The 26,280-nt window shown below is 51.7% G+C and overlaps 7 protein-coding genes across 7 annotated transcripts; 2 read left to right on the top strand and 5 right to left on the bottom strand.

The window, feature by feature from the left end:
* Positions 1 to 354: 354 nt before the first annotated feature.
* On the top strand, positions 355 to 9,997 carry NCS57_00480500 (Carrier domain-containing protein; the record flags this gene model as incomplete). Its single annotated transcript, XM_053054756.1, has 9 exons — positions 355 to 752; positions 833 to 1,099; positions 1,156 to 1,451; positions 1,504 to 1,733; positions 1,793 to 7,111; positions 7,164 to 8,759; positions 8,831 to 9,061; positions 9,121 to 9,836; positions 9,895 to 9,997. The coding sequence occupies 9 exons, from the start codon at positions 355 to 357 to the stop codon at positions 9,995 to 9,997; spliced, it is 9,156 nt and encodes a 3,051-aa protein (XP_052916916.1).
* A 427-nt stretch (positions 9,998 to 10,424) lies between these two features.
* NCS57_00480400 (MFS domain-containing protein) lies at positions 10,425 to 12,498 on the bottom strand (the record flags this gene model as incomplete). The annotated part of the gene is made up of 6 exons (XM_053054755.1): positions 10,425 to 11,244; positions 11,293 to 11,560; positions 11,609 to 11,619; positions 11,678 to 11,933; positions 11,995 to 12,156; positions 12,216 to 12,498. The coding sequence occupies 6 exons, from the start codon at positions 12,496 to 12,498 to the stop codon at positions 10,425 to 10,427; spliced, it is 1,800 nt and encodes a 599-aa protein (XP_052916915.1).
* A 631-nt stretch (positions 12,499 to 13,129) lies between these two features.
* On the top strand, positions 13,130 to 15,133 carry NCS57_00480300 (FAD-binding PCMH-type domain-containing protein; the record flags this gene model as incomplete). The annotated part of the gene is made up of 5 exons (XM_053054754.1): positions 13,130 to 13,535; positions 13,593 to 14,017; positions 14,076 to 14,712; positions 14,781 to 14,908; positions 14,966 to 15,133. The coding sequence occupies 5 exons, from the start codon at positions 13,130 to 13,132 to the stop codon at positions 15,131 to 15,133; spliced, it is 1,764 nt and encodes a 587-aa protein (XP_052916914.1).
* Positions 15,134 to 15,523: 390 nt separating this feature from the next.
* On the bottom strand, positions 15,524 to 17,154 carry NCS57_00480200 (Aa-trans domain-containing protein; the record flags this gene model as incomplete). The annotated part of the gene is made up of 5 exons (XM_053054753.1): positions 15,524 to 15,940; positions 15,990 to 16,381; positions 16,438 to 16,629; positions 16,688 to 16,949; positions 17,002 to 17,154. 5 exons carry the CDS (start codon positions 17,152 to 17,154, stop codon positions 15,524 to 15,526), a joined length of 1,416 nt encoding a protein of 471 aa, XP_052916913.1.
* A 2,585-nt stretch (positions 17,155 to 19,739) lies between these two features.
* Positions 19,740 to 21,956, bottom strand: NCS57_00480100 (HET domain-containing protein; the record flags this gene model as incomplete). Its single annotated transcript, XM_053054752.1, has 3 exons — positions 19,740 to 19,848; positions 19,929 to 21,592; positions 21,642 to 21,956. The coding sequence occupies 3 exons, from the start codon at positions 21,954 to 21,956 to the stop codon at positions 19,740 to 19,742; spliced, it is 2,088 nt and encodes a 695-aa protein (XP_052916912.1).
* Positions 21,957 to 22,534: 578 nt separating this feature from the next.
* Positions 22,535 to 23,617, bottom strand: NCS57_00480000 (Abhydrolase-3 domain-containing protein; the record flags this gene model as incomplete). The annotated part of the gene is made up of 2 exons (XM_053054751.1): positions 22,535 to 23,407; positions 23,459 to 23,617. The coding sequence occupies 2 exons, from the start codon at positions 23,615 to 23,617 to the stop codon at positions 22,535 to 22,537; spliced, it is 1,032 nt and encodes a 343-aa protein (XP_052916911.1).
* Positions 23,618 to 24,199: 582 nt separating this feature from the next.
* Positions 24,200 to 24,750, bottom strand: NCS57_00479900 (uncharacterized protein; the record flags this gene model as incomplete). The annotated part of the gene is made up of 4 exons (XM_053054750.1): positions 24,200 to 24,238; positions 24,291 to 24,335; positions 24,393 to 24,475; positions 24,528 to 24,750. 4 exons carry the CDS (start codon positions 24,748 to 24,750, stop codon positions 24,200 to 24,202), a joined length of 390 nt encoding a protein of 129 aa, XP_052916910.1.
* Positions 24,751 to 26,280: the final 1,530 nt, after the last annotated feature.

Genomic DNA, 26,280 nt, shown 5'->3' with positions numbered 1-26,280 from the left:
GAAGGCTGACGTGTGGTCATCGAGGCTTGTCTTTACGCAAGAGGGCTTAGCTATCGGCGAGGAGGGTTTGGTCCTTGTTCGAAATGGCGCGCTTACAGTTCTCTCAGTCTGCGGAGTCTGGTTCGAGTTCATCGCAGACAGTGAGTTCACGACGGATGCATGCTGCTGATGGCTGAATCTAGAGATAAGTAGTCAGGGCCTTGTATTAATAGCAGTCTCCCCGTGCACAATTTCCACCGTAGAATTATCTGTAGCTCAAACGAACCAAGGAGCGTCCAATTCTTGCCCTTTGCCGTCTTTATTTGTTAGATCCCCTTTCTCCAGATCTCTTTTGGGCAGTTGTTGGTTGCAAACATGTCCGAGTTGAGCCCCAGCCCAATTGCCATCATTGGCATGGCATGCCGTCTACCCGGTGGTTCGGACAACCCGGACAAACTCTGGGACATGCTGTCCGAGGGGCGGACAGGCTGGCGTGAGATTCCCGAAGACAGATGGAACAAAGATTCCTTCTATCACCCTGACCCAGAGGCCAAAGAAGCCGTCAACTTCAAGGGACTCTACTTCCTAAATCAGGACATTACTGCATTTGATGCACGCTTCTTCAATATCCATCCACATGAAGCTCATTGCCTCGACCCCCAACAACGCATCTTGATGGAGACGACATACGAGGCACTTGAGAATGCCGGCCAGACACTTGCGGGAATCAAGGGCTCCGACACCTCTGTTCATGTCGGAGCTTATGCTACCGAGTAAGTGCAATTTGCCGCGATGCTACCAACCAGTTTTCCCTCTCACTCAGTAATGGTCAGGCTAACATGGTTACCCACAGCTTTGAGCGTATGGGTTACAAGGACACAGCAAGAACCCCAAAGGCCCACATGATCGGCACCGGAATTGCCATCCTGTCCAACAGGATATCCTATGTCTTTGATCTCAAGGGTCCATCCAGCACAGTGGACACTGGGTGTTCAGGAAGTATGGTGGCTCTACACCAAGCATGTCATGGGCTTCGAGCGAGGGAGTCTAAGATGGCTATTGTGGCTGGTACACAATTGGTCCTCACCCCTGATCAGATCATCCCCATGAGTAGTGTCGGGTATGTCGACTTGCTTCCGTTATCTTTATGCATATGGGCTAATGACTTCGACTCAGTATGACCAACCCAGATGGCAAATGTTACGTCTTTGATAGCCGCGGTGCCGGATACGCGAGAGGCGAGGGTGTCGTCAGTTTCATCCTCAAGCGCCTTGACGATGCTGTCAGAGATGGGGACAAGGTACACGCCATCATCAGGAACTCTGGCCTGAACCAAGACGGCAAGACAGCAGGGCTCACACTCCCCAACCCCATCTCCCAAGCGAATCTTATGCGTCAGGTGTACAAGAATGCCGGCCTTGACCCAGCAGATACTGCATATGTTGAGGCACATGGAACCGGAACCAAAGCAGGTATGATGTCACCCTCGTGAACGAGGAGAGTCAGCCACTAACAACTTGACAGGCGACAGCGCAGAGATCTCATCCATCGCGGAAGTTTTCTGCCCCAATGGCGAACGTGAAGATGGCCTTTACGTTGGCTCTATCAAGTCAAACATCGGCCATCTTGAAGCTTCAAGCGGTGTCGCAGGCTTGCTCAAGGCAGTTCTCATCTTGAAGCACGGAGCAATCCCACCCAACGTTGACTTTATTGAGCCGAAGCCAACCCTCCACCTTGAGGAACGTAAGATCAAGGTATGGATCATGCGAGAACGAAGTACTTTTATTGAACTGCCACTAATTATTATCGCCAGATTGCAACTGAGATGGTGCCTCTTCCTTCGTCGACTGGTCCTCGGCGGGTGTCTGTTAATTCCTTCGGTTACGGTGGAACCAACGCTCATGTCATCTTGGAGGCCCCATCTACCTATGAGAAGGCGGAAGACATACCAGTCTTGAAGGCTTCGAATGGTACCAATGGACACTCGGAACAAACGAACGGCACCAACGGCCATTCCAATGGAACAAACGGTGTCAACGGCCATGCAAAGGAAGCCAATGGCACCAATGGCACCAATGAGCACGTGAAGGAGCCAAATGGTACCAATGGACATGCCAAAGACACCCAGTCTGCGCAAGTCCAGACCTCTGACGGTTCTGTAACAAACGAAACCAATGGAGTCAACGGGAAACAGACTGCTGCACACGGCTCTCAGCTCTTTGTCTTGTCAGCTCGATCCGAAGCATCTTTGCAGGCCATGGTGTCTAACCTACAAAAATGGGCCTCTGCCCATGAGGATGCTTCCTACTTCCCCGACCTTGCCTATACACTCTCCGCTCGACGATCAGAGATGCAGTTCCGCTTCAGTGTGGCAGCTTCCAGTCACGAAGAACTCATCGATCTGCTTGGCCAGAAGCCCCGCATCACCAAGGCCATGGCCACGTTCCGCTCTGTGTTCCTCTTTACTGGCCAGGGAGCACAGTGGCATGCTATGGGCCGCGAGCTCACCATGCACCAGCCGGTCTTCAGAGCGTCAATGCTGCGATCCGACGAGATCTTGAAACAGCTCGGAGCAGAATGGAGTCTGACCGACGAACTGTCCAGGGACGAGAAAAGCTCGCGAGTTGGCCAGGCCGAGATCTCCCAGCCATCTACCACGGCGATACAAATTGCATTGGTGGACCTTCTCAAGAGCTTCGGCGTCTTCCCCAATGCTGTTCTTGGCCACAGCAGCGGCGAGATTGCTGCTGGATACGCTGCTGGGGCTCTGGACCATGAGACAGCGCTGGAGATCTCGTACAGGCGTGGCTTCATGTCCAAGGCCTGTGCTCGTGTCATCTCAAGTAAGGGTGCCATGATGGCTGTCGGCTTGGGTGAACACGATGTGCAGAAGTACATCGACCAGACCCGGACGGGACTGATCTGTGTTGCATGTGTCAACTCTCCCGTCAGCACCACAATTTCGGGTGATGAGACCGCTATCGACGAGCTGAAGCAGATTCTTGATGAAGAGTCCATCTTTAACCGCAAGCTCAAAGTGGACACGGCTTACCACTCTCATCACATGAAGAAGGTCGCGGCTGAGTATCTTGAGTCCATCTCGCACATCAAGGCTCGCACTCCAAACCCTGACGTCAAGTTCTACTCTTCTGTGCTTATTTCCCAAAAGACAGATGACTTTGGTGCCCAGTACTGGGTTGACAACCTCGTATCCCCAGTCCGTTTCGGCAACGCTCTAGACCTCCTCTGTCGCACAGAGACTATTGGAGTTGAGCCATCACCATTCACCCTTTTTACTGAGGTTGGCCCACACGGCGCCTTGGCTGGTCCTGTCAGACAAACCATCAAGGGCCTCAACCTGCCTAGCTTCAAGTCCAACTACCTTCCCACCTTGGTGCGAGGCCGCGATGCTGTCATCAGCCTTCTGGAAACGGCAGGCAAACTGTTCGAGTCTGGATATCCAGTCTCTTTGGAAGCAACACTTGCACAGGATGGATCCAAAGCTCCCGGCTTGATCGACGATCTTGCACCCTACTCCTGGGACCACTCCACGAACTACATCTACGAGTCAAACCTCAGCAAGCAGCATCGCTTCCGCGCGCACCCACCTCATGATCTTCTTGGTCTCCGGGTCCCTGGAACTACCACCCAGGAGCCTACTTGGCGCAACTTCCTTGGCGTCGACAGCCTTCCTTGGCTGAAAGATCACGTTGTTGATGGCTTTGCTATCTACCCTGCTGCAGCGTACCTCTCTATGGCTATCGAAGCAGCGCGTCAGATTAGTGTCGATAGGAAGGTACAGGGTGTCATCTCCCAGGTGCATCTGAAGAATGTCTCGTTTTCCAAGTCGATCATGATCCCGGAGCGACGCTCAGATGGCCTGACATCTGATGTCGAAGTTCTCCTCACGCTAAGGCCAGCCAAACACCTGACTGATCGTACATGGGAGACGTTCCGCATCATGGCTCTGTCTCCAGAGGACGTCTGGCATGAACATTGTTCCGGATCCATTATGCTTGAGTGGGTCTCCAAGGAGGACGAGGTTGAGGGCCCCCGTGAGGAGAGCATGACGGTCTCGAGTCGCCTCAAGCATCTCCAAGACATCATTGATGCATGTGACACGACGTTCAGCGGGGAGGACCTTTACAAGAACTTCACCGAGAATGGAAACGTTTATGGCCCTACCTTCCAAGGCATCCAGTCTGCAAAGATCGGCCCTCGCGGTGGAATCGCTGAGATCAGCATCCCTGATGTGGCGAGTGTGATGCCTCGGAAGCATCAGCAGCCTCATGTGATTCATCCAGCCCCACTAGACTCTGTCTTCCAGTTGGGAATTCCCCTCTACAGGAGAAGCATCGGTAATGGGCCCGTCATGCCTACTACCATCGATGAAATGACCATCGACTGCCGACTCAGCAGTAACCCCGGCACCAAATGGGTTGCTTCCACCACGATCATCGAGACGGGCTTCCGGTTTGCTCGCATCCAGATTATGGTGTTTGAAGAGACAGCTGAGGGCGAGCCCCTGGTGCCCGTCATCAACATCGGTGGGGGCTCTCTTCGAGGCATTGGTGAAGCTCCAGTTGACGAGACTACCCTCCCGTTCAATCGCAAGATGAGCTATGCCATCGAGTGGAAACCGGATGTCGATCTTCTTCCGCCTCAGAAGTTGGCCGATTCCCAGTTGGCCGACTATGTTCAGCTCCTGGCCTTCAAGCAGCCGCATATGAAGATCTTGGAAGTGGGAGCCGGAACTGAGGGCAGCCTGGCACTGCCGTTGATCCAAGCACTTGACCGTCCTGAAGGTCTTTTGCTAGACCGATACTGCTACACCGATGCCCACAGCGAGGCTTTGGAGCAGGTCAAAACATCGTTCCAGAGTTGGAGCGATCGTGTTGATGTCAAGACTTTGGATATCTCCAAGGATCCTACTCAGCAAGGCTTTCAACAAGGAGAGTACGACCTCATCATCGTTTCAGGCAGGTTTCACGGAACAATCTCCATTGATGAGAGTCTGGCCAACTCGCGAAAGCTCTTGAACTCTCGCGGACGACTGGTTCTTGGCGTTTCTGCTCCCTCGTCAGAGGGCGAGTGGGCTGCTCGTCTGGAAAAGCACGGCTTCCAGGGAGTCTCACCTGATAGCTCTATCGCACAATCTCATCTGATTGTCGCCACAGCTATCGATGAACAGTCTGCTTTGCGGCAAGATTTCCCTTCTGTCCATGTTATCTGCCAGTCTCAGTCGCATGACGAGTTCACCTCTCTCGCTGTCTTACTAGTAGTCAAGTTGACAAACATGGGATTCCCTTGCTCTCTCGGCAACTTGTCATCTGAACCAGTGAGCGCTGAGTGCATTTACATCGCCCTTGATGACGCAGCGGATGCCATCCTGGCCTCACCAACCGCAGACGAGTTTTCTCAAGTTGTGGCACTCGTCACCAAAGCAAAGAACGTGCTGTGGGTTAGCTGTCAAGGAAGCGGTGCTGATGTGCACAATCCGGCCAAGGGCATGATCACCGGTCTCTCTAGAGTTGTTCGACGAGAGAACGCAGGAATGCGATTTGTCACGCTTGATGTACAGGCCGACATCATGTCCAGCCCAGATACGCTGGTTTCTCAGCTCCAGCATATTGTTACAAGGTCTTTTGCTACTCCGATTGGCTCGGCACGATCTGATGAGGATGAGTACGCTTTCAGCGACGGCCAGCTTCTCATTCCCAGAGTCCACGCTGATGCTAAGTTCGATGACTGGGTCAAGAGGGCCATCTATGCGCAAAGCATGGCGACGGGACCTTTCCAACAAGCGGAGCGACCACTCAAGTTGGAGGTTGAGACGCCTGGTCTCCTGAGCAGCCTTCGGTTCGTGGATGATGAAACCCCTTTGAAGCCTCTTGGACCGTTCGAGCTGGAGCTTGAGGCCAGAGCCTATGGCGTCAACTTCAAGGATGTCTTCATCGCCATGGGTCAGATGGTGCCTGGCGTCACTATGGCGGGCGAGTGTACCGGCATTGTTCGAAAGGTAGGCTCTGAAGTCGAGAACAAGTTCAAGGTCGGAGATCGAGTTTGCGGTATCTTCGCCGAGCCCTTCTCAAGTCACCCACGGATCAATGGCAACTTCAGCAGTCACCTTCCAGAGACAATGTCCTACTCAGTTGGTGCTTCCATCCCTGTCATCTTCTGCACCGCCTACCACTGTCTCGTCGAAGTTGCTCGTCTTGAGCGTGGACAGACCATCTTGATTCATGCCGCTTCTGGTGGTGTTGGTCAAGCAGCCATCCAGCTCGCCCAGAACATTGGAGCCGAGATTTTCTGCACTGTTGGTAGCAGTGCAAAGCGGCAATTGCTTATCGACACGTTCAACCTCCCACCCAGTCACATCTTCTCATCTCGACTCCGGACGTTCAAGCAGGGCATCCTGAGACTTACCCAGAACAAGGGCGTTGACTGCGTCTTGAACTCTTTGTCGGGCGAATCACTTCATGACTCGTTCGCCGTTCTCGCACCCTTGGGAACCTTTGTCGAGATTGGAAAGTCTGATATCTATCGGAAGAATGAGATCAGCATGGTTCCCTTCGACAGTAGCGTTACTTTTGCCGCGGTGGACCTGACAGTTCTTGCTCGCCTCAAGCCAACCAAGATGAGAGAGACTCTCGAAAAAGTCTTGTCCATGTTTGAGGACGGAACTTTGAGGCCTGTTGCTCCCATAACAACCATGCCCATGACAGACATCGAGGACGCTTTCCGTCTGATCCAGTCTAGGAAGCATACTGGCAAGGTTGTTCTCATCTCTGATGATCAGACACAGGTCAAGTTGACCTTGGCGCGTCCTAAACCCCTTCACCTGGATCCGAATGGCACTTATGTCGTCTCTGGTGGTCTAGGAGACCTTGGCCGAAGAATTGCCAAGTTCCTGGCTTCTCATGGCGCGGGACATGTGGTGACGCTCTCTCGGCGTAAGCTCCAGGAGGAAGACCAACTGGCTTTCCAGGAAGAACTACGCGCCTTGGGATCAGAGCTTCACGTCATTGGCTGCGATATCACTGATGAAGAGTCTGTCCGCTTGGCCGCTGCCGAGTGTTCCGCCAGCCTTCCCCCAGTGAGAGGAGTCGTCCACGCAGCAATGGCATTGAGAGTAAGCTTCCCGATAATCTCTACTCTCCTGCTCATAGCTAATTCATATCTAGGACCACCCCTTCGAGATCATGTCTCACGATGACTACATCACTGCCATCAAACCCAAGGTGCAGGGAACTCGCAACCTCGATGACGCCTTTGGGGCTTCTGACTTCTTTATCATGCTTTCCTCCATCACAGCGATTCTCGGAAAGTCTGGGCAGTCCAACTATGCAGTTGGCAACGCCTATCAGGATGCCTTCGCTCAGAGCAAGAAGTCGTCACAGTGCAGATACATAGCCCTTAACCTGGGTGCTGTCGACGGCTCGCTTGCCATCACGTCTCTCCCCGCTGTACAACAAGAGGCCATGCGGCGGGGTTCGGTTCTCATGTCTTTCGACGAAGTGTTCGCAGTCATGAGATACGCAATGAGCCCGGAGGCAACCCAAGATGACCTGCATCAGTTGATCCTTGGGTTCGACCGAAAGTCGATGGAGGCAGTCCACGACGAGGCTGCTCTTGCGAACCCCATATTCAGTCAGGTTCCTCGACTAGAGCAAGAGGGAGAAGCGAAGAAGGAGGCCGCGACTGACATTGGCAAGTTGATCCAACAAGCGACTACGCCTGAGGAGGTCCAGAGCGTCGTCGTTGGCGGCATCTGCCAGCGATTCGCCATGTTCACCGCTTGCCCTGTCGAGGACATCAGCCCAGATATTTCGATGGAGAGCTTTGGTCTCGATTCTCTTGTCGCTATTGAGTTGAAGAACTACCTCGTGCGGACTTTCGAGGCGACACTGCAAACATCCGAAGTTCTGGATGCCCCCAACATCGCCAGCCTTGCCAAGACCATAATCCTCAGGTCCAAGCTTGTTTCCCAGAACGCCGAGGCGCCTCTCGTTGAGAAGGAAGATCCCGTTGCTGCCCAGAAGGTCTTGGAGCCCGCGATTGAGAGTGCGTCTGCTGCTGCAAATCACAACTTCCACTGCTGTCGAGCGTCCAAGACCCTCAACAAGATGCCTCTCTTCGACTTCGATGTCATGTTCGACGAATACCTTGACAGATCCAGAATGTTCTTCTCACCTGAGGAATTTGAGAGTCTGGAGAGGGATGTGGCAGAGTTCAGGAAGCCCGGAAGTACAGGCCGAAAGCTGTACCATCGCCTCTACGAGGAGGCCCATGACCCAGAGATTGAGAATTGGCAGGAGAAGTACTTCCTGCAGAGCATGTACCTGCAGAGACGCATGCCGCTTGCGCCATTCAACAACTTCATGGCGTTCCACCCTCTCGGAGAAATGGGCCACACTCAAGCGGAACGGGCGGCTTTGATCGCCAGCATTGCCTTCCAATGCAAGCAAGATCTCGAGGCAGATCGATGGGAGCCAATGGCCTACATGTTTACAGCCAACTGTACCGATCTTTGGCAGTACATCTTCAACACTGCTCGCCTTCCTGGTGTGCCTCTCGATCGCATGGCAAAGTTCCCTGGCAATGACTACATGGCAGTGCTTCACCGCGGCCACATCTTCAAAGTCATGCTCAAGGATGGAGAGAAGAATGTGTCTGCCGAGGCACTCATCAAGATTTTCAGTGCCATTTTGGACCGACCAGACACTGACGAGAACTGGACGAGTATTCTCAGCGCTGACGATCGCACGTCCTGGGCCGAGGTGAGTTGGACTGGGCCGGTTATCTATGATTTTGACTAGTGCACCTTTGCTAACTGATTGCCGCACAACAGAACCGACAAGCTTTGATGGACCTAGAGCCAGCCAACAAAGAAACCATTGACATGGTTGAAGCCTCTGCTTTCCTGGTCTGTCTCGACGACACAGAACCTGCAGATGCGGAAGAGCGAATCAGAGACATGATGATGCTCAAGGGCTTCAACCGGTGGGTTGACAAGTCCATCGCCCTTGTGGTGTGCAAGAACGCAACTTCTGGCACATACGTCGAGCACACTTGTATCGATGTCAGTTTTTCTCCTTTTGAACTACCCCATTCAGACCCCAGAAAGCTAACCTGAGATAGGCGATGACTCTATTTGCGATGCAGACTGCCATCGTCCAAGGTATAAACACCTACGAGCCACCTCGACAGGTCAACGGACACACGAATGGGGTTGTCGAGGTGCCCAACGAGTTCACGCTCAAGACAACCCCTGACTTGGAGGAGCGCATCCTCCACGTCCGGCAACGATTTGAGGATGAGATTGCCAAGTTTGGGTACAGGGACATTGTCCTCTCCGAGTTCGGAAAAGACATTCTCCTTGATCATCATCTTCCCATCAAGGGCATCTTCGATCTCATGTGCCTTCTCGCCAACTACTACTACTACGGCTACAACGCCCAATCCTGGGAGGCAATATCTATGTCCCACTACCACAAGGGTCGACCAGACATCGTTCAAGTCAACACGCCCACTACAGCACACTTCTGCACCATCGCAGACGATGAAAGTCTACCGGCGCGCGAACGGTTCGGGCTAATGCTCGAGGCCGCCAACGACAGGAACCAGACCATTAAGGATGCGTTCGCCGGCCGCTGCTACCAGCGAACGCTCAGAGCTCTCGAGCTCTGTGTGGAGGAGGGTGAAGAACTCCCCGATCTCTTCAAAAACCCGTTCTACGAGCAGACTGTGGAGCCGAACCAAATGTTCTCGAATACAGATGGTCTCTCTCCTGAGTCTTGCTTCATCATGCAGAATCCCGAGAGATTTTGGATGACATATTATGTCACTGACGCAGGGTAAGCAAACTACTTTCTAATCATGTATTTTGGCGAAGCTAATATTCTTCCTTCTCAGGTCGCATTTTTCCGTCATCACTGGAAATAAGGAGGTGGTTGCCTGGGCAGACTGTTTGCAGCGCGCTTCGTTGGTGATGAAGAGGTTGATAGATGCGGCATAAGAGGGGCGTTCTCCAGGATTCTGTTTGGCTTTTCTTGGCATTTCTTTTCAGTCTTGAAGTGGAGGTTATGTCTTTTCCTAATCGTCTTTCCTATTGAGGCTCCTCGGTCATGTTGATGATAATCCAATAGAAGGCAATGCTTCCTTAGGTATATTATGTTCAATGATGTATTGCAATTAGTCTGCCGGCTTGGGGCATTTCTACCTACAGATGACCGCAATACTGACATCCAGGCCATATCAACTCGTCTAGGATATGACCTCTTTATTTGCCTGGTTCTTAACACGGCGATTTCGTGAACCATTGCGCTCTTCACTCTTGTACCCAGCGCACTCTCCATCTCCACGGGAAAAAGATTACTGTAATTGACGGCAATAGGAGAGTGGATGTATTAGCTAATTCTTCAATTCAAGGCTCCATACTCTATCTAAACGGTCTTTTCATTTTGCCTCTGATCCAAATCCGTAGCTCCAGCCGTCTCAATAGTCACAGCAGATTCATCTCCTTGAGCCGGCTGCACTCGGTCGTCCGGAATCCATCGTCTCTGCATCCCGAAGCTCAGAACCAACGACATGCTCGCCACAACGATAGGCAGAACAAAGGCCCTGGAGACGGCATAACTGAAAGCCCTCTGGACTAACGGCAACGCAGCCGCCGGTACCGCTTTAGCCAGATCCGCTGCGCCCGCATCCCGTATGGTTTTGGCATCGATCCCTGCCGGCGCTCTCGCCAGTCGCCGGAAGAGCTCCCCGGAGAAGAGGTTAGAAGCGATGCTGAGCCCCACTGCGCCGCCGAATAAACGAAAGAAGACGACCAGGGCACAGGCGGTTGGCATGTCATCGTCGGGGAGGACCACCTGCACCGCGATGAATGGGACCTGTTCCGCAAGCCCGATTCCCGCTCCGCTGAGGATCTGGAAGCCAAGCCATTCTCCTGTCGAAGAACCTCTGTCCAGTTCGCGTAGCAACACACACCCAGCGATGAATATGCTTGACCCCAGCCACATGAAGGGGACGTAGTGGCCTTTGGAGCTGATGCATGCGCCCGTGATGATGATTGCGATGCTGCACGGGATTCCGTATGCGAGACAGCGCACGCCTGAAGTCACAGCATTGGTCCCCAGTACAGCTTGGAAGTAGAACGCCAAGTAATACATGTGCGTATTGTGCGCCATGGACATGAGCATGTTGAAGACGCAGCTGATTGCCACAGTGCGTTGCGAAAGGATACGCGTGGGGATAGTAGCCCTATTAATTCTGTTAGACGTGGTGACTCAATGCTCGGCACGATCTTACTCTTCTTTCTTGGTTGCCTGTAGCACTCCAAATGCCGACGCGAGTATTCCAAAGACCACTATGCATGCGTAGACCCTCGGATCGGACCATGGGTATCTAGTCCCGCCCCATTGCAGTGCGAAGAAAAGTGACACCAGCCCTGCTATGAGCAGGAAGCTACCGAGCAGGTCAAGTCGCTTCAGTTTCTCACGCAGTGAGAGCTTCCCATGGACAGGTGTCTTTGCTTTCAAAATCATGAATGCGATCACAAAGGTCACGGCTCCGGCGGCTACAAACATGATAAGCAGGTTTCCGACAATTGGAACTGATCACCTACGCAGGTTTATCCTATCACCTGTCAGATCCTTATAGTCATATGATTAGCAGTTCTCAAGGAGTGACGTACCAAAAGCAGAACCGCCAAGTCAACCGAGGCGTATCTGTGATCAGCCCTCCAAGGGTCGGGCCTAGCACTCCCGCGATGCCATACATGCTCGTGACGAGGGCCATCCCGAACGGCCTAGCCCGCAGGGGAACTGACCGTCCATACACTGCCAGACTTCCGCAGAGAAGCCCAGCAGCTCCAGCTCCAGATATCACTCTTCCGGTGATCAATGATGCCGAATTTGGTGCAGCGGCGCAAAGAATTGTGCCAGCTTCGACTTAACAAAATGCATGTTAGACGTAATCGCCAAGAAATTCAGGGGGACCGAAGCAACTTACATATTATGATGGATACCAGATAGAGAATCCTAGCATCAAACAGGGTATACAAACGACCGAAGGTGGGCTGGAATGCCATTTCTGTTAGGAGATAGGCGCTTCCATACCAAGGCACATCATCGAGTCGACGGAAATCACTAGTGATCTTCGGGATGGCAGTCGCTATAGTTAGTTAGTGATTAGATCTTTGTGGAAAATGTATACGACTCAAGTTTCCTTACCAAGGATACTTCCATCTATTGCTATCATGAAGGTGGCAATAGTGAACACTGTTGACAGTAGACTGAGCTCTCGTGGTGTCGCGTACTGATGAGTTGGGGTCTCATCATCGGTCTGTAGCGGCGGGACGGCTGTATTGCTTTCAGAGTCTCCAGGAGAGGTCTCAACCTTCTCTTTGGAATGAGGCCCATCGTTGTTGTACTTGTTTTCAGCCACTTTGCTGTTATTCACATTTGGGTCAGTTTGCGTAGTGATGTCTAAGCTGCCTCGTTGATCTGACTCCATGCTGCTTCGATTGCAGTTTTGAAGGCCGCAGATGACTGTCTAAGAGTTAGGCTTTTGGGCGGATATAAAGTGAAATTCTTGTGAGAATCCAGTCGGGCTCTATGTGTCGCGGCGATATTGAGATAGACAAGTACTCAAGTGGCCTATGTTGCACAAAAGAATGTCAATACGTACGACCTCTGCCCATCCCATATGAGAAAACAGGGGCTTCTACAGCCAATGAAGTGTCATTACGACGACATTGAAGCCAGCCCATAGAAATGGACGGAAGTTGTGACGGTCTGGGCCTTCGGGACCTTCGGTTGCCAACGACCCTTGCAGCGCTTACGGCCTGTAACGCTGCGGCACGTATGTAAGACTGGTAAGCTGCAATCTGCCCCTTTCTGCACTGCAAGAATCCTTCGGGAACGGTGCCGTCGGCCCAGACGGCTCTGCTGATGTGCATCGGCTAAATTCAGAGCGCTGTTTAGCTCTCTTTCCGTTTCTTTCACAATTATCTCGCTTGGATCAAATCTTGGCGGAGAATAGGTTCCAAAATCAGCGTCTAGCATAGATATCTGAACAATGACACTAAATTATTAATATGTAACCCTTCCAAACATAGTGGTGAAGGATCTCTAGGCACGCAAGCATGATCTCTTTCAACCTACTCCTCGCGCTTTGCGCGCCAACTTTATCATTGGCAACACCCCTCTCCAAGAACTGCAAGGCGTTCCCTGGCACTTCAGCATGGCCGTCAAACAATGAGTGGTCTCGGCTTAACAAGACCATTGATGGTAGGCTCATCAGGCCAAACCCTCCTGGAGGTGTTTGCCACGACGGGCAGCCAAACTACAACAAAGATCAATGTCCCAACGTTCAACAAGATTGGAGGACCTTTGAGTTCCATGCACAAGATCCAGTCTCTGTCATGTGGGATCTCTGGGCGAATTACACTTGTCTCCCCTTTGAAGACTTTCCTTGCACTGGTGCAGGCTATCCGTCTTATGTGGCCGAAGCGGCTACGGCGAAGCATGTCAAGGCTGCTGTGGACTTTGGTAAATGACGCATGAGCCAGCAAAGCACGAACATCTCAGTTGACGCACATCTCATAGCCCGGAAGCGAAACGTCCGCCTTGTTGTAAGGAGCAGCGGACATGACTATCTTGGGCGCTCAGTTGGGTCAGGTGCTCTCTCCATCTGGACACACCACCTCAACAAGATCCAGTACCACAAAGGTCAGTTCAAGCTCTCTGGATCAGGCAAGACCATACGCGGTGATGCCATCACTGCCGGAGCTGGAACAGCGATGCTTGATCTTTACAATGTTGCTGCCGAAAATGGTCGCACTGTTGTAGGCGGCGGAGCCAAGACCGTGGGGCTGGGTGGCTACGTGACGGGAGGTGGGCATTCGATCCTAGCCCCTCACTACGGCCTGGCAGCAGATAATGTCCTGGAGATGGAGGTTGTTACACCTAACGGTGAAATCATCACGGTGAATGAAGACCAGCACTCAGACTTGTTCTGGGCGATACGTGGTGTAAGTTATGCACATCTCGGGTACTAGTCTTCGCTGCACATCAGCTGACACTCATCAGGGAGGAGGATCTACCTTTGGAGTTCTTACCTCTGTCACTGTCATGACGCACCCTTCCAAGAAGCTCACCATGGTCTCCTTTATGGCTTTTACTCTCCCTCAAGCACCGTTTGCTTTAGATCTCGTCACCTGGGCTACTTCTCAAATCCCTTACCTCTCTGACTCCGGCCTGTCCGGCTATCTGATGGCCACTGTGGACTCGCCACCACCCGTACCAATCCCTGGTCTTCCTGAGAGAGTCGCCGGTCTGATGGGTAAAACCATCATACTTGATACCCAGGATACAGCAAAGATCAACAAGATCTTTAAACCTCTGAACGAGACTATCCAGAAGCGTTGGCCTGGACAGGTCACTCTTCTTGTTCTCACTCAACCATACGACTCATTCGCAGATTGGTACAGCGAGAATTTTGATGATGGTCAAGCTGGCGGCTCTGTGTATCTCATCTCACGGCTGCTAGACAAGGATACACTGACCAAGGATCTGGATGCGCTGGCTGATGCGCTCAAACCAATCCTCATCAATGATGGTTGGCTGGGAACGTACATGGTAGCTGGAAAGGGAGTCAACAAGGCAAAGCCCCGTGGAGGAGGAAATGCCGTCCATCCGGCATGGCGAAAAGCCTACATTCATGCTAGTGAGTCAACCACTAACACGGCTTTCAGTCAAATTCAAGCCTTAAGACAAAACGCTGACTATTGCCAGTCCACTGGCTGGGATGGGGATACCCTCCTTTCGATGAAACAGCCGAAGGAAGGACCAGAAAGATTCTAAACGACAGATTCCAGGCACTCCGTGAACTAACTCCTGGCGGTGGTTCGTATATGAATGAGGTGAGTCTACTTGAGCCGTATCACAGCGCGAGGGATTTTGCTGACAATGCTGCTTAGGGATTCCCATTCGAAGAGGACTGGCAGCATACCTTCTGGGGCGAAAATTACGAGCGCCTCCTCAAGATTAAGCGCAAGGTCGATCCGAGGGATGTCCTATGGTGCACACCCTGCGTAGGAAGCGAAGGCTGGGAGGAGAAGAGCGACGGTCGCCTTTGCAGGGTTTAGTAAGATTTGTTGGTTACGACTAGATTGACCTAGGAAGCGTGATGGAGACCGTCATAAAGAACGAGGCTTTACATGACATAGATTGCCTTGTTTAGAAAAAGCGTCATCCCGTTTAAAGAATCGCAATCTAGGGAATTAGAGGGAACCGATGTCTGCCTTCAGTGCACGCATATAACGATCAGTGTTCACTCTTGATGCCTGTCGTTCCCCATAAGCAGGAAAGGTTCGTTCTTCAATGTCCAATATACGTTCTTCACTTGGTATTTGCTTGTTCTTCATGGAATGTAGTATGATTGATACCATCGAGTCATCTTGGAAGTTACAGTGTTGAAGGGTAAGGTTTACCACTCTGCACGCGGTAGGTAAGCTATGGGTGGCAGAGCTCATCATCTACACCGAGTTGCTGTTATCGGCGCAGGTCCAGGGCCTTGTACCGCCCGACTTCTTGAGCGAGTCAATGATGTTGACAATCGATCCGTACGTTCCCGACACGGTCATGAAGCTACCCAGAGCAATGATGAAGACGCACCACGCAACCATGCCCTTCCACTTCCAATCTCGGTTTTGTCGGCCCCAGTTGTCGTACAGCCACATGCAACCGGTTGGCTGATATGCGAGGCAGAATCCCAAGAGAGCTCCGATCAGAGAGACGAGGTCTCCAAACACGGGAATGCCGCTCGCAATCACATAAGCAATGAGGGTGGAACCGCCAGTGCAGCCAAGCCAAGTGCACCAGTGGACGAGTGAGTTGGCAGTCAGGTGCTCCGATCCTCTCAAGATACGAACAAGGAAGTACTTGGCCGGCAGCTCGATAACGTCAGTTGGATTGAAGAACAGGTGGGGGGACATGGCTTACATGAAGACAAATCGTAGTTGTCACAAGAAGGCCAGGCAAGGCCAAGCCATACGCGATTTTCTTGATCAACGGCCCAGCGGATCCGAGCGCTGGGGAGGCAACAGCAGAGCCGCAGAAGTAGTACACAACAACGGCAACGATCAGGTAGACAATAGTGGAGATGACCTGGGCGGTGATAACGGATCGAGAGAAGTCGCGAGGATCCCGCATCTCGCACACGATAGCGAAGTATGCAGATGTGGCCGAGCATGCGAAGATGAGTGTCGATACGGCTGCAACTCCCTGGGAAAAGGTGGGATGGCCGATGAGCTGCCAGTCTGATTCCCAGGGGCCTGTCTGAGGCGCCTCAGCGGGACGATCCTGAATACCGACACTGATTGTGACGACGAAGACTGGATGTACGTTAGGTGGCCGTGGCGGGATGTCTCAGCCAGGATATTGGGCTTACCTGAACAAAGAATAAAGGCCAATCCAACCCAGGCCAACCAGCTAATACGGCCGAGGGTCCGGATACTCGCGAGGAGGAAGCCGGAAATGGCAGCCACGGCAACAAACACAGCGGTGCAAGTTCCATGGACTGATATAGCGTTGAGTCCGATCGAGATACCGAGCATTCCTGATCCTGCCACAAAAATCCAGTCTAGGAAGAGTCAGAGCCTGGTTCGTACGTAGGGAAGTTGCCTGCCAGAACCACTTACATAGGCAGAATGCGATGGCAAAGAGCTCGCGTCCGATCCTTCCGAACATCAAATACCCAGCATCGTCGATGCTATAGACGTCGCGATGGTTAAGCTTAAAGACGCCGACAATGTAGCTAGTCCAGATAGCGATACCCGCCACGGCGCAGAGGAGAATGGCTCCGGGGATCATCCCTAGCGTGTGAAAAGCGTGGGGAAGCGAGAGAACGCCGAGGCCGATCTGGGTCTTGAGCATAAGAGCGACGGTTCCGATCCATCCCAGCTGCTCAACATCAGTCACTATGCGCAGGAAAGATTTGATCGATGTAACCTACCGCACGGTAATTTGGTCCATTGTCTGTGACTGCGCCGAAAACAGCATCGACCTGCTGCTCTTTGGTGACCTCTCCAACTTGCGAGACCGTGGCCGCCAGAGGCGTGGGAGCCTCGAGATCGTATTGGCTTTTTTCCATCTTGGATGAATCCATGATTAAGGTCGACCAGACAGGTCTTGTTGATAATCTTGTAGTTCGGGAGATGAGGGAAGGAGGGCTTAGAGGAGGCGAGGGGGCACTGCAAGACGAACGTCAGGTCCTTTATATACCTTTATCTGGCAGCGACCAGGGATGACGTCTGCCTACAGTCCTGATAGTGGCCAAAAAGGTGATGTTCGGGCACACCGCAGAATTCATCAGGGGCGATAAAACGGCTTGGGCGTGGTTTGGCGTCAATGACAAGAAGGACGAATGGTGCATCCTGATAAGCCTCGCCTCACTGGGTTTAGATCAGGCCCACGACAGGGTTCCCCAAGTTTTAGCTGCTCTAGCGGGTCCGACCTCTGCTTGATAACTCAGCTAGACTCCTCAAGCCAATCCAGATCTTATCCGAGTTGGTTCGACACGTCGGAGTCTGGGCTTATTGATGCGGAGAGACTCGACGCGAGGCCTGGGGAAGGGTACTCCGGCTGCCCCGATTCAATCGGGATGCAGATAATAGCAAGCAAACCTTGAGTTTCCTAGCATCCCCAGTCCAGCCACCCTTGATGGACTAGGAGGCATAGCCCCGGCGTCTTGGATCCATGCTAATCAATTGCGAGTCAAGACGGAAATCGAGAGCGAATGCAAAACGGAAGGAGCAACCGAATAGGTGGGGCTTCTACCTCCTTGCCCAATCCCGTCTAGTCTCGATACTTGAATCCAACCCAACCCAATCCTACCCCTGGGTTCTCCCTAGGTTCCCCCTGGGTAGGTAGTGAAAGGTTATCTACTTATCGAACAAGCTCACACAAGCAAAAGCCGCATGTTCTAATTATGGACCGAGGCCAAAGTTCCTACTTTTGTCCAGCAATAATGAGTCCTCTCGGCACTCTCGGCAGTGAGTCCTGATCCCTTGTTTCTCTGCCTATTAACAACCTCGCCGAATTAGACGTTCAGAAGACATGCACATGTTCTGTATCATTGGGCTTATCGGCGTAGGAGATCTTGAACAATTCTGGCCGAGTACAAAACCACGATTTGCGCATCTTTCCAACTGCCCCAGGGATTTGATGCTCACTACCTTGCGCCGAGAAATGATCCGAGATATCTGGTCTCGTATCTCTCCCCGCACGAGGCTGCTTTTGGTTGGTAAATTCGCCGTCAACTCCCCGTTTACTCAGTCGGGGTTGGGGTAGAGAAAGACAGGCAGGTGAGAGCGTACAGACTAAAACAGGTTACGTGTTGGGGTGAGTAAGTTACATTCGGGCATTTTATTCAACAATGGACTCTACTTGGCTTTCTGGGCGAAATTCAAGACTTTCCATCCCTTGGCATTCACCTCTTGACACCTCGGGTTCTACTCAACCACACTCCCACCATAACGGGCAACTGTCTTCACCGACTCGACTTGCCCTCTAGATCCTTGATGATGTGGAGTGGGCAAACAGGCGACCTCTAGCGAGCGAACCCTTGCCACACTCATGCTCGTGCTCGGTCCACTCGCTCAAGGACTACTAAGTCGCCTCTACATACCTAGGTGTAGCTTTTAGCTTAGCGGTCTGCCAACAGCCCCAGGATCGCCTCGATATCGGTTCCAATACTGTGGGGCATAATGTTTGGCGGTTAGTGTGGGCCAAGAACCATGAGCTTGTTGAGTATGTCGTTGATAAGGATATCCAGGGTTGCATTCGGGGCCTGTCAACACTGGTAAATGGTAGGGTAGCGGTATTGAACTCAGTTGCATAACTAATGCGCCCATCTATCTGGTGCTTCTTGTCATCTGACATGATAGTTCGCCGTCAGTAACCCTATTGACTTGCAACTCCCCGAGGTGAACCAATACGTAATACCTGGTCTTAAGAGGGACACGCCTGGTACGAAAGCCATGATCCTAAGAACAAAAATCTCCGCAAGGGTCAGATCTTGACATGCCGTTATCAGTGAAAGCCGGACGTATTTGGCGATGACATTGTTATCTGGACGGTGCTTCGGCATCGTTTTCGGAGGCGGACTCGGCGGTATTCATTCTGCATAACAAAACAACAAGGTCATTAGGTGCGGTCTTCTGGCTCAGTTATCACACCGAGGGCCAGGCTTCAATTATAACAAAGAACACATTATCAACACATCACAGCATCATGTCCCAATGCTACCACAGTGGCCACATGCCGACTACGTAAAGCTAGCTCAATGCTCATGAATACTCTGGCATAAGAGGCCTTGACTGCTAACTAGCACCAAGATGCTACGATTTCGCAGAACGAAAGATTCCTCTATTATTCTAGACTAAATATATAAATCTCTTCTCAATCTCCAACCCTACTCTCGTCAACTTCGCCCAATCAAGGGATAGCCCATTCATCCTCTTGCTGATAAATTCATATTCGCTCCTAAGTACTCCCCTCCCTCTGGGTCTCTCCTCGCCCTTAGGCAGCTTCTGTCTTTCGTAGATCCCGTAGATCCCGTTCAAGTGGTGTCGGAGATCTCGTTGATGTTCCTCATCCCATTGGGATATTTCAGGCCATTCTAACTCTCCAGGCCATTCTTTTGCTTGCAAGCCGAGTATTTCCCCCAACTTTCGGCCACAGCTCTCCCATTTATTTTGTAGTATGTCCGCCACCTGATGAAAGAACTTCGCTGGAAGACCCGCGCGTTGAAGGGAGCCCAGCTGATAGTCCATCGCGCCGTGGAGGAAGCAGTCGCCAACTAAATTGTATGTCGTGGGCTCCAAAGCATGGGGCCAAGGATCAAGGTCTTCTGGAGGTTTCACACTCCGGAGAACGAACGGCAGCTTGCCACCAGGAAGTGCATGTATCTCATCACCTTTGGCAATGGAAGCTGGACCCAGGCCCATCCCGCCGCCTCGTATGATGAAGAAGGTCCGATTGGTAACGGACAAGCGCATGACTTCAGTGAAACCATCCAAAGTTTCAGGTGTAGGCGGTGCTAGGTTCGGGTCTGGCCAGTCCAGGTCCTCTTTCTCAATCTTGCATCGGTACCAGTAGCTTATTGCCAGTTCGTCGTCTGCCCCAAGTCTTTCGAATCCGTTTGGAGTCTTTTTGACACCTGACAAGATTGTAGACACAAAGTCATTCCGTCTAAAATCAAGAGGCTGTGACAACTCTGCGTGTTTGTGCCAGGCAGTGATTGCGTCTGAAACTGCGTCCATGTCGGAAGATGAGTAAAGGGGTGGCATTGTCTTCTCTACAGTGCCAATGCAACAGCCGCTCACTTTCAAGCAACCTTCCCACTTGAGGGGCTCGAATTCAACGATGCTGTAGTCAATCCAGGGTTCGATATCTGGTTGGCCGTCTGACCTGCAGCATGCAATCAACCTGTCGCAGGCACTTCTGGCTTCCGGATGGGCGGATTTGTACTGCATGAGGATTTCCGAAAGAGAATCCGGTGGACGAGATATCGGAGCGGGCGTCAGCTCTAGGCTCATGGCTAAAGAGGTGATCTCGTCTTCAATATGCCCTCCAATTTTGTCATGTTCCAATATGCTGCAGCTTGCATCTCCGCAGGCATTGTAGTGGTTGAAAAGTCGAACCCGTTTTCGATCATGTTCGTCAAATGTGGCACTCCAATCTGGAACCCATGACGGCAGGTCTCGCCTCTCTTTCCGGCCAAGGTCTCCCGTGAGCACTGAGAGGGACCGATTGTGTAGGATAATGTCAATAGTGGCCAGCATGTACGTTTCTCGGACCTCGGACGAGTAATCTGGCCTGATGCCGGTATCTTGGTCGCATAGGCCGAGCAAGGCATACACCTTGTCTCGCTCGTCGGAAGCTTTGCGGTTGCTGAATTCCCTCAAAAGTGACAAGATTTTGGGCTTCTCGTTTTCTCCCCACGCTCGGCGGAAGCTGTCAATGTCTTGTACTCGTGAGAGGAGATTCAAGACTTTGACATCATTCCTCGGAACTGGGCTAGCATAGTGAGCTTCAGCTCGCTGGAAGTGTGTCGAAGCAGCATCAGCAAGCATCTCCCATGGAGCAGAAACACCCCCATATCTCAGTGTAATCTTCTTGGCAATCACCGCCTCTTGCACAACCCAAATACGGTCCCACCAGCGGGCTGTGAGCATTTGTCGCAAACCCTCGAACATAACTGTGAGATAGACGTCTGGAACTTCTCTCAAGGGCTCGAACGGGTCAGATGTTTTGCGAGGTTGCGACAAGACCCTTAGGAGGCAGAAAAGGTCAAAGGGAGTGATCGGTTTCCGGCGGCCTGGCGTGGTCCAATTCAAGAGAGCCCGTTTCGTTAAGCTGTCGTCCAAATATGTATTTGTGAAAACGATACATGGTCCAGGGTCCTTGTGCTTCTCGGAACCCTTCATCTGACGGCCCGGGCCGCCACCAAGGAAGACGATGACCTCAGTGGCCTCGCTGTAGATGTCTGCCATGCGCGAGACTTGAGTAGTCCTCTCAAAAACATCGGCTTGGTTGATACACTCATCTCGAGTTAGAATGCCATTTCCGTAGCGAGAGGAGCCCACTTACTATTGCGTCAACCCACAGGATTAAGGGCTCATCTGGTAATCGAAGGTGTCTCAGGGCGCACTCAAGATTGACTGTTATGGGAAGCATTGTGTCCTGCACTCGGATATGTGGTGGGTCTGAGCGGCTCCTCAGACCCCATGCGTACGACAGGGCCTTGTAATCGTTTCGCCGCTCCTTTTTCAGCAGCGAGTCTATGCCAATCTGGCAAGATATTGGATCTTTCCATCTTCCTGGTAGCAGGGCCATAAGCCGTATCTCATTGGGCGCCAGCCGTTTTGAGTAGAACGATGGCGGGGCCAGCCATGTGGATGTCATTGTGGTGGTTTTCTCGCTGGGTGTAATCCTCGGCAGGGAGGTCGGAAAGGTTGTAGGATGCTGACTTCAAGCACGCGAAATTGAAGTGGAGGATGTGGAAGGAAGGTTGGCCGTGGATTTATGCGCAAATAACGATGTCAAGATAGGTAGATATCAGTGTGCTGCAGAGAAGAGGAGGGGGCTGAGCAGCATCCACAAATGATGGCAGGACATCTGTCTCCGCTCTGCCTTGGAGCCTGGCCTGGGCAAGCAGGCAATCCTTTATAGTTACTGGGGTCTTTATTGGTCTGACCTCAACCCGGCATGCAGTCACAGCCAGTGAAAGCAGTTCTGTCAAGCCACAAATTGCGAGTGGTTACACTGGTCGGGACTGGAGCCTGGTGGTCTCAAAGGCTATTATGCAATTCCTGTCAGACCTTTATCTCGTGAGGACTATGCAGATTTTTATAAGCTGGCGACTTCTAAAAGACTTCAGACGAGACATATCTCATATCTAAAAACTCTCGCAGTATTCACTAATAAGAGTAGTGAATTATCGATCAACGCGACGATCGACCACGGCGCACTCATCCCAGCTGCTATGGTTTGATAACCGACGATTCCAGGAACTGAATAGCCCTCCTCAGGCTCTCCACTGCGAGGACTTTATCCCCTTCCTTTCCTTCCACGTTGACATTACCGATCCTACAATCAAACCCATGTTCCGCATCCTCGGGGAACTCGGTGATGATTTCGCTCGATGTCGCCGCCCGAAGCTTCTCAGCTGCGGTCACGCTGTTCTCGATGGGTACAGCTGAATCATTGACGCCGTGGAGCAGAAAGGTACGGGGAAGATCAACCAAGTTCCCAAACGACAGTGGGAAGAGCTTCTTGTCTTTCTCGGGGATTGCCTTGATGCCCTCCTCGGCAAGTGCACGGCTCAGGCCGTCGACGCCGGTTATGTAATCGGGGAACAGGGCTTCGATATGGAGTGCCGCCGCTAGAGAGAACCTGGGATCATTTGCTGAATCTTCAGTTTGAGGGCAAGCAGAGATGGACTTTCTCTCTTCGTTTTCCTTCTTCTTGGGGAACTGCTGAAGGACGGGCTTTGTGTCGAAGACGGGTTGACCAAAGATGCTAGAGCCAGGTGTCGTATAGCGAGACCCGGCAGGATCAAGCATCCCATAGATGGGCAACAAAGCTTCGGGCTTCTGTTTGGCCAAGGTTCCCGTCGTGAGTGCCAAGTAACCTCCGGCACTCGAGCCCGATACCAGGACCGAGCCGATTGAGCGACCCAGGAGACCTGGAAGTGAGGACCGAACCCACTCGTAAGCATCTGCGGCATCCTCAACAGCGCTGTGTGCCGTCGTCTCCGGAATTAGACGATATTCGGGCGTCACAAAGATCCATTTGCGAGAGGTACAGGCGTGAACCAGCCAGTACGGCAAGAAACTGTATCTGTCACCAAAAATCTGTTTCAGTAAGTTAGCAGCATGTCATGCATGAGGAACCAGTTAACTCACTAGGAATCCGCCGTGATAATGGATGAGAACAGTACTAGGAGAACCATCCGTCTCCTCCGGGTAGACGACATCAACAGAAATGTCGCCATCCGAAGTGGTCTTGTAGCTAAACGTTTTTGCCGTGTAGCCCAGAAAGCCTGCAAGGGGGAAGCTATTCATATTGACAAGGATTTATAAAGACGTAGCTAAGCCGGCTACTGTACACATTGACGCAGAGTTTTTGTCCTCTTTATAGCAGTGATGAGGAGTGATGAAACAGATTCCGAATCGTGATGTGCGGGGAAAGAGGCCCAGTCGGCCGAGATTCGGGGTTCGGAAACCGGCTCCGGATTTCCGGGAGCGGATCATAAAAGCGGCCGATGGTCTCAGAGATATGGCAGTCAACATAGTCATGTCTGGTTATTGAGGTACATAGAATGAATCCTCAAAGGCTCTCTACCAAGTGAATGGTGCTTGCTAAAGAGTTGCGTTGCTTCTCGTCAAAAAAAAAAAAAAAAAAACAAGGGTCTCAGCGTGACTTATCACGTCATGACAGTTCAGAGGTTGTCAACGGTGTACAAATAGACACTGATCCGGCAGTATTTCCCTATCTCTGAAGCATAATATCTCAGTTTCCTTAGGTACATACAATAGTGCGGCCTTCGCTGCTTACATCTTGTCATCCACTTCGTTCGAAACAATTAACGGGCTTCGCAAGGCGAGCCTCACTGGTTAACCGAAGGCGTGTGTCGAAGCTGACCCTTACTTGCTCTTATCTCCTCCTACCATCGCCATCAAGGCCTATTCAGAGTTAGCACAATAGTTGTGAAGTGAGGCGGAAGGGTAAGACTACATCGGGGTTAATTTCGATGCCTGCGTTCTGCATCTCAGTTGTCAACTGCACACTCTCGTCAGTCTGCGATCATATGACGTCTCGAGTATCGAAGTAGCTCACTGTCTGTGCTGCATCTCGGAACTCTTTGTCCATCAAGAGCTTCATCACCTCCATCTTGCTTGGGGGCTTGCCAGGCTCAAATCCTGCGCCAGAAATAAATAAGAAGGTCATCAGAAGCTGGAGAGGTCTCATTACCTTTGCTCTTGATGATGTCGCCAACCTTTTGCATGGCAATGATAGCAGGGGGGTGTCGGCTAAGCTTCTCAAACGTCTCCCTAATCTTGGGGTCGTTCATCATCATCTCGGACAGGTTTGGGGGGTCCGCGGAGGCGAGCCGTCGAGCCGTCACATGAAGAGGACGCATGGCGACGCGTGACAATGGTCGAGCGACCAATCTGAGTCTTGATGCTACAAACATGGCGCGGGTGTTGCTGGGATGGATCGGGGAATGGGGCTGAAGGTGGTGACAAACCGAAGATAAAATTACGACTTCCGAGGGTCAATGGGCTTCAGCTTGTGTGGATAAAATGGGGCTCAAGTTGAGCCAATCACCAGTCAGTAAGCTCAAGCAGATCGGCAACGAGAGCTCAGCCAACTGCTTCAGTTAATAAGTACACAGATCTAGGCCATTTTTCACGCTGACTAGGGTACTCCTTATCAGTAGAACGCCAGGTTAGCTCGCTGCGGTTAGCGTCGGCATCCCACTTGACACTGAGGTTATCCCACCTTTTACCTACCCTTCAGTTCGATATCCCAGTTGACAAACGACAGAAAATCCGCAATCATGAATAGCCTACCGAGTGTAGCTTCAAAACCGGATGGGTTTATCTTCAGTTTGTATGCCATTTTGAAGCACTGAAATATGTTAGGCCAACGCCAACTCAAAATCATGTTCATATTTGATACTTGTAGCTTACGTTGGTTAGTAAAATAACAAATGCATCACCTTTGTAGGCCAAAGAAGTGTTTACTGGCAACTTGCTCGGTAATTCAATTCAGTTTAATAAATGATTGACTTGTGTCTCCATTCTTTGCCACCTGCCATTGGGAAGGTGGATGAGTGCTGAAAAGTACGTGGTTTTGCGTGCGTATAATGAGGCTTGATTCTTCTAAGTCTGACCGTCGCCGCCCGCACCTCCTGTGGTTGCAGTGGCTGTGTAAAAATGTGGCTAGTCTAAGGGTGCCACAATGACGTCAACAGTGCTCAAGGCAGCGCTGGGATCGTCATCAAAGGTAACATGTTTGGAAGTGAGAGTTACCATGAAGCCAAGGTCACCGGACCATCGCTTGGCAGATGCCAAAGATAAGACCTGCAGAGTCTGAGAGGTGAGGAGCTGAGAACTTCATTCAGTCAGAGCCCTAGATGTAGCTTAGAGGACCTTCTCCATGAAGCAGGTCGCACGTTGTGGAGGTTGCGTATTTACGATTCTCCCATTTCCCACGGAAACGAGTGGAACAGTACGCATAAACCCTATGCATTCAAGGCCCGTCTGACCAACAAATCTGAACGAGATGAGCCCGGTTAGAGGCTAGTCAGTACCCGGGTCGGGCCGTACATGACAAGCATGCTATTCTGGACTGCCGAATCAGCAGATCTGCAGTCCTTCCCTGTATGCTTTAAGTAGCTTCGGGGGCACTTGGAGAGCGAACCTTGAACGAGTGAGGGAATGTCGGCACTTGTCAGGGTTCGGTGGCAGGGAAAGCAATTATGCTGTAGAAGACACACCAGGTTACATTTTCTGCTTCCGACATGCCATCTCGACATGGACTGCAATAGGATGACATAGCAGTGAAGGGAGAAAAAGAAATGAGAAAAAGGGCTGGTAGCACGTATCCTTGCTCATCGTGAAAACTCGTCTATAACTCCCTGCGTTGTCACACAACGGGATCGACATGCGCCTACGGGTGATGATAGAGTTGCACCAAACTCCAATACCATGGGTAGATA

The sequence above is a fragment of the Fusarium keratoplasticum genome, chromosome 3 (assembly GCF_025433545.1).
Source record: "Fusarium keratoplasticum isolate Fu6.1 chromosome 3, whole genome shotgun sequence".
Lineage (NCBI taxonomy): Eukaryota > Fungi > Ascomycota > Sordariomycetes > Hypocreales > Nectriaceae > Fusarium > Fusarium keratoplasticum.
The sequence above is the reverse complement of the archived record's forward strand: the minus strand, read 5'-3'. Positions and strand labels throughout refer to the sequence as shown.